Source organism: Carica papaya, chromosome 7 (genome assembly GCF_054855325.1).
Source record: "Carica papaya isolate Zhongbai chromosome 7, ASM5485532v1, whole genome shotgun sequence".
Taxonomy (NCBI): domain Eukaryota; kingdom Viridiplantae; phylum Streptophyta; class Magnoliopsida; order Brassicales; family Caricaceae; genus Carica; species Carica papaya.
The window spans coordinates 26610830-26617724 of record NC_142315.1 but is presented as its reverse complement, the minus strand read 5'-3'; the positions used below and the strand labels follow the sequence as shown (position 1 = coordinate 26617724).

Sequence of the window (6895 nt, the reverse complement as noted above, 5' to 3'; positions counted from 1 at the left end):
TCCACAAACCGATATTTCCTAAATTAAAAAACACGTATGATAACAATCGAACAATAATAATAATATAATAAATATAAAGTGATCGTAATCTAATGGGTCACTCTCGAGAGTCTCGTGATTATCATTCATTTCTCTCTGTGCACCTAAGAAAACAACAAAAAAACAAATAGTAGTTTGTTCTCCGGTTATAATTTCAGACGACCATTTTCATCCATGGTCCGCCACTGTACTCAATACCTCCCTTCCACGGTAGGTTTTGTGGTCATGATTTATGGTAATAATTTTTGGACATTCAACGTTGAAACCAATATCGGCTTTTGTGAAAATACGAAAATGTCCTTCGTATTGCGAACGAATTCTCAAACAGATGAAGAGATGGGCGTGACCAAACACGGGAAAGGTTCTATAGCTTACGCGCGCGGCATGATAAACGACGCCGTAGCAGTGACACTGGCATGGTCTTTGCAGCTCAGTGCCTTGAGGAACTTCCAGGACCCCTTATTCGTGCTTCGGTTAACCGGAAAATTCCCCCCAGACTCTATTGGCGGAAACATCGCCGATGGGTTCCGGCGAAACTGGCGGTTCTTGATGTCTCTCAGCTCCATCTCCGGCGGAAACTTCGCCATTCCAAACATGAAAAAATACCACCTTGGTTTAACCGTCTTTTTAGCCGACGTATCGTAGGACTTCCCTGCACTCTTTCCCGAAAAATTCAGCTCGATATCGGATTCGGGAGAGTACATATTCCTGCTCGAAAATCGGTGAAGCTTCCGGTAATCGAGAGAACGGCTGTTTCTCATGAGCTTAGTCCTGATGCTGCTCGAACGAGTCATGTAGCTACTCTGCAACTCCGACAGAGACTCTGATCGTCGGCGAAGCCCAGTGTTCCCTTTCTTGTAATATTCGGTTGCGGGGAGAATATTCTGATCGGTATGTTGAGAAGATGGCGCGTTTTGGTCTTTGAAAGGCACGAGCTTGCCGCAGAAGATGATTTCTTCAGCTGGGCACATATCGTGATCTGAGTTGAGATTACTGAGAAACTCGAAGAACTCCGGCTCGGTCACCGCCGATGATCGTCCAGTATTGACGTTGGGTTTGTTCTGGGAGTCATCGTCGTTGGCATGGAGAGGAAGGTCGCGCAGAGAGAGCGCCTCTTCTGCGAGTTCTTCTGGGTCGTCATGAAGATCAACGCTTTCTCCCATTTTTTTTGGCAGATAGTGATAGAGAAAAAGAAATACAAGTGAAGAAGAAGAAGTGAAGAGAAATCTGTTTTTTGTTTCGACAGGGAACAACTCCAATGATATATATACACACACATATACAGATATAAAGAAACTGACAGAGAAGATGCCAAAGTGGTCTTTTTTTTTTCTTTGCTTTATTTCTTAAGCAATACTTTATATTAATGGTTGTTTTACTTTTAGCTAGCTTCAGACAACACATACATTCGTAATATATATATATATATATGTGCTTCATCTGTCATTTTGAAAAGTATATATGTGTGTATACGTAATTAACACATGCATGAGAGAGAGAGAGAGAGAGAGAGAGGTTTTAATATATTTTAATTTAATTAATTTGTTTTTTGAATTTTCTTGTTGGATAGCTGTATGTGAAAGCATTAAAAATAAAATTCGAAAAATTTTCATTTCCCAATACTTCTAGAAAGCAGAAGACGACTGGGCTCAACACGTCGACAAACATTAGGATATATATATTTTTTCTTAGTTTACGTAAAATTCTTAATTTTAAAAATATTTATATTGCATAAATTTTTAAATAAAATTAAAATGTGAAAATAATTGCGAACAAATCCCTGATACCTTCTGGGCCTGGTTTGGATTTTCTTCTGTCAAATCGGCGGTCAAATTAAGGTTCATTTCTCGGCTTGTTACGGTAAGAGGATGTTTTGGGCTGGACAAATAAATTTTAGTACTGACAGATGAATAATATAATCTCATATTAGTCTTCCAGACTACTAACCAATGAGGGCTTGACACGTGTGTACCGTCGAAGATTACTAAACAAGGACAAATAAATTTTAGTATTATTGTAATCCAACGTCATTTTAACAAAGATTCCTAAAACCATAATATAGTCTTGCATTTCAGTGACAACATGTAACGGCCCACGGTAATTCAAAATAAAATGTATATTAAAAATATCAAATACAGAAGCGAAGTCAAAATTTGAATAACATCCCTTACACTAAAACAAAAAACGTGCTCACAAAATATAAAAGATCAAACTATCTAAAGGAGAAACTTGAAAGTAAAAGCTACGAATATGACTATGGAGTCTTTAGGAGTCCCCTTCGTCGTCGTCCTGCGGAACCGGCTCGGGAACGATGTCCTCTTGATCTGAAATGATTAAATAAGGAATGAACTACACTAGCCCAGTAAAGACATCACGATATCTCACCGTCACGGAGGTAAAGGTGGGTAGAAAACACCAAAAAGACCAATGGAGCATAATTTACAACAAATCCTTTTATTAATAATAAAACCTTTACTTACCTCGGTGAAATTCATAAAACAATATACGAAAGCAATAGCATCATCATCATCATGAAACCATATACATAAACTGTATAACATAATACCTATCAAGCTTTTCGTAATTCAATTGTTACACAACATATTTTCCTCATTTACCAGCCCACTAGTATCCATGGGGATCCATAGGGGTCCCGCTACCCGTTAACCCTTAACACTTGAAATCATTTTTCCAGGGCCGTCCCCATACCCCGTCCGGTATGGGCGCCAAAACTATAAACCTCATTACCCCGTCCGGTATGAGGGTGAAACGGGCCGTCCCCATACCCCGTCCGGTATGGGCGCAAAAACACATAAGATCTCCATACCCCGTCCGGTATGGGAGACCACAATCCCGGTAGGGTTCCCTACGGACCCGGTCCGTCCACCATCTTCCAGGATATCTAATCAGGCTGACCACATTATACAATTTACCCATTTACATAATCTTTCATTCTCCTTTCCCTCAGTCAGCATTATCAATCCACATACAAACAAGCGAAACGGTAATTTATGCCAAACAGATAACATACAGCATCAATATCCCGGTCATTCAATCCATAATCAATAAAACAGTAAAATATGCACACGAAACTATAAAATGAAAATATCGAACCTCATGCTGCATTTAAAACTGTAAAACAGGTCAAATAACAGTTAACCGACAAACACACTAGACTCGGGCTCCATTAGCGACCTTAAGCAATTTCACACATTCGTTGATTCATGAAATACTGTTTTATCATTTATTGAACTTTAAAACCGTGATAGGAAATAGGGTGAGGGGTCCTTACTCGTTTCGGGGTCCGAACACGGTTTCACAGTGCGCTTGTAGGCTGTCCCTAATTTTCCCTGAATTTTTCCCGGGGAACTGAAACGCACTACAGGTACCTGCACGTGTTCCAAAAAATTCCAAATTAGGCCTAGGGCCCCTTTCGGCCAATATCGCAACTCCGGCACGGCGGCTCCGCCGCTTGCGGCGGCGGTTCGCCTCGGGTTGGCCGTTTTCGGCCGTTTCTGGCCGAATTCGGCCATACTCGCATTGGTTCCTGCAATAAAACAACCCTACGGCCCTCGGGGAGCCGAAAATTTACTGAAAACCGAAGCTTACCGGTGGCGGTGCTCTCAGGTGCGGCGGCTCTCCGGTGAAGTTCGTGTTTTGCTGATTCGGCTCCGATCAACCTGTAGAGAAAAGAATGGTGATCACGGTGGTATAAAAATTGCATTAAACGGAGGCCGGGAAGGGCCTCATCGGAGGTAAAAACCAAGGAGGGGCGCGGCGGCGCCGCTGGCTTTCGGCCGTATTTTTCGGCCGTTTGGCCAGGATTTTGGCTCCGATTTGGCCACTGGGGAAATCAGCATGGAAAAACGAGTCGGGGGTATGAAATTTACCTCGATCGGCGGTTGGAAATCCCTCCGGTGCGGCGGCCGGCTTCTGGTTCGTCTTCTCCGGCGAGGGTAGGCGGCTAGGGTTTGGGGTCTGGTGTGGGGGTCTTATTTATACCCTTTTTCCTTTTGATCTCAGTTGTCCATTTTGATTTAATCTGGGCCGTCTGTTTTTGATTAAATCTGGGCCGTCCGTGCGCCCGATTGATCTGGGCCGTCCGATTGCACGCACGCGGATCGCCAACGTGGCTCGTCCCCGGTCGACGTGGTTTTGCCACGTGGCAGGTCCTGGTTGGCCAGGACTACTGACTGGGTCTACTGACGTGGCTGCTGACGTGGCACGCGCGTTTTTTTTTCCTTCTTCTTAAATTTCCCCGGGCGCTACAACTCTCCCCCTCTTAAAGAAATTTGGTCCCCAAATTTGCCTCGTTACTCTTGATCGAACAGATGGGGATATTGGGCCCTAAATTCTGATTCCAGTTCCCAGGTGGCCTTCCTGGGCGTGTGGTTCTGCCACACGACTTTTACAAATGATATTTCCCGATTGCGGAGTATTCTGCTCTCTTGGTCCGTGATACCGACCGGTACTTCTTCATAAGACAAGTCCTCTCGGAGTGGAAGCGGTTCATGAGCCAAGACATGAGAAGGGTCCGGGTTGTACTTACGTAGCATAGATACGTGAAACACATTATGAACCTGGGAGAGCTCAGGAGGCAGTGCAAGTCTGTAGGCAGTGGTACCAATCTTGTCTGAGATTTCAAAGGGTCCAATATATCTGGGGTTTAATTTTCCCCTCCTGCCGAACCTACTAATTCCCTTGAAGGGGGTGACTTTAAGAAACACCCGGTCGCCTTTCTCAAAGACCAGGTCTCTCCTCCGGGTATCAGCATAACTCTTATGCCTACTCTGAGCTGTCTGGATGTTCTTCTTGATCTTAACTATCTCGGACGTGGTTTCTTCTACCAAATTCGGGCCAAACAATCTTCTATCGCCCACTTCTTCCTAACAGATCGGTGACCTGCACGGACGCCCGTATAGCGCCTCGTATGGGGCCATGCCGATGCTTGCTTGGTAACTGTTGTTGTAAGCAAACTCTATCAGGGGTAGGTGGTCGTCCCAATGGCCCCCGGAGTCAAGGACACAAGCTCGGAGCATATCCTCCAGCGTATGAATTGTCCTCTCTGATTGTCCATCGGTTTGGGGGTGGAAAGCAGTACTAAGAGACAGCTTTGTTCCCATAGCTTGCTGGAAACTATTCCAAAACCGAGAAGTGAATCTGGGATCCCTGTCGGATACTACTGTTACTGGAACTCCATACAGTCTGACTACCTCCCGGATATACATTCTTGCCAACTTATCCAAAGGATCAGTCATTCTGATAGCCAGGAAGTGGGAAGACTTAGTGAGTCGGTCAACAATTACCCATATAGCATCATGTCCCGATCGTACCTTGGGTAGTCCCGATACGAAGTCCATGGTGATGTATTCCCACTTCCACTCTGGAATCGGTAAAGGCTGAAGTAACCCGCCCGGGTGTTGATGTTCTGCTTTGACCTGCTGACATACCAAGCACTTAGATACAAAGTCGGCTATATCTCTCTTCATTCCATTCCACCAGAACCGAGGTCGCATAGTTTGGTACATTTTCGTACTTCCTGGATGCATGGCAAACCTTGAACTATGGGACTCTGTCATGATGTCCCTTTTTAACTCACTGTCGTTTAGGACACACACTCTGTTCTTGAAACGAATCAATCCGTCGGCAGAGATCTGAAATTCTGAGCTCACTCCCTGTTCTGCATCCTTCTTGCGGGTTACTAGGGCGGGGTCGACTGACTGGGCTTCCTTTATTCTTTGGATTAACTCAGGTTGGACTGCTAGGTGGCCCAAACATGTGACTCTCTTCAGATCTCGCAGGCGAACCTGCTGTGTAGCCCCAATGGACCTACATTCTGAAACCATCAGATGGGCTAGGGTGCCTGCACTTTTCCTGCTGAGGGCATCGGCCACTACGTTGCCCTTACCTGGATGGTATAGGATGTCACAATCATAGTCCTTGAGGAGTTCCATCCACCTTCTCTGACGCATGTTGAGATTCTTCTGAGTGAAGATATGCTTCAAACTCTTATGATCGGTGTAGATCTGAAAGGTCTTTCCATACAAATAATGGCGCCAGGTTTTCAAGGCGTGTATGATTGCGGCAAGCTCCAAGTCATGGGTAGGATAGTTCTTCTCATGATTCTTTAGCTGTCTAGACCCATATGCTATAACATTTCCATGCTGCATTAGGACACAACCCAGGCCCAGATAGGAGGCATCACTATAAACCGTGTACCATCCTGATCCACTCGGTAGAGCCAGCACTGGTGCAGTAGTCAGTCACTTCTTCAACTCTGAAAAACTCCTTTCGCAGTTCTCATTCCATTCAAACCTTGCATTCTTCTTTGTGAGTCGGGTTAGAGGAGCTGCTAGACTAGAGAACCCTTCGACAAACCGGCGGTAATAACCTGTCATCCCTAGGAAACTGCGAATTTCCTTAACTGTTGTCAGCCTTTCCCAACCAAGTACCGCTTCAACCTTTTCGGGGTTCACCGACACCCCTTCCTTCGATATAACATGTCCTAGGAAGGCGGTTTGCTCGAGCCAAAATCCACACTTGCTCAACTTCGCATACAACTTCTTTTCCCCGAGTACCTGTAGGACTTGGGCAAGATGATGAGCATGTTCTTCCATACTTTTTGAGTAGACTAAGATATCATCGATGAACACGATGACAAATTGATCCAAGAATTCTCTGAAGATTCTGTTCATTAGATCCATAAAGATGGTCGGGGCGTTGGTTAGCCCAAATGGCATAACCAGGAACTCATAGTGTCCGTACCTGGTTCGGAATGCCGTCTTGGGGATATCTTCTGCTCTCACTTTTACCTGATGGTAACCTGATCGTAGATCTATTTTAGAAAAGACCTGTG

The 6895-nt window shown here is 44.7% G+C and overlaps 1 protein-coding gene across 1 annotated transcript; it reads right to left on the bottom strand.

The window, feature by feature from the left end:
* Positions 1 to 1413, bottom strand: LOC110811105 (uncharacterized). Its single transcript, XM_022037487.2, has one exon. The coding sequence runs from the start codon at positions 1200 to 1202 to the stop codon at positions 411 to 413; it is 792 nt and encodes a 263-aa protein (XP_021893179.2). The 5' UTR covers positions 1203 to 1413; the 3' UTR covers positions 1 to 410.
* Positions 1414 to 6895: the final 5482 nt, after the last annotated feature.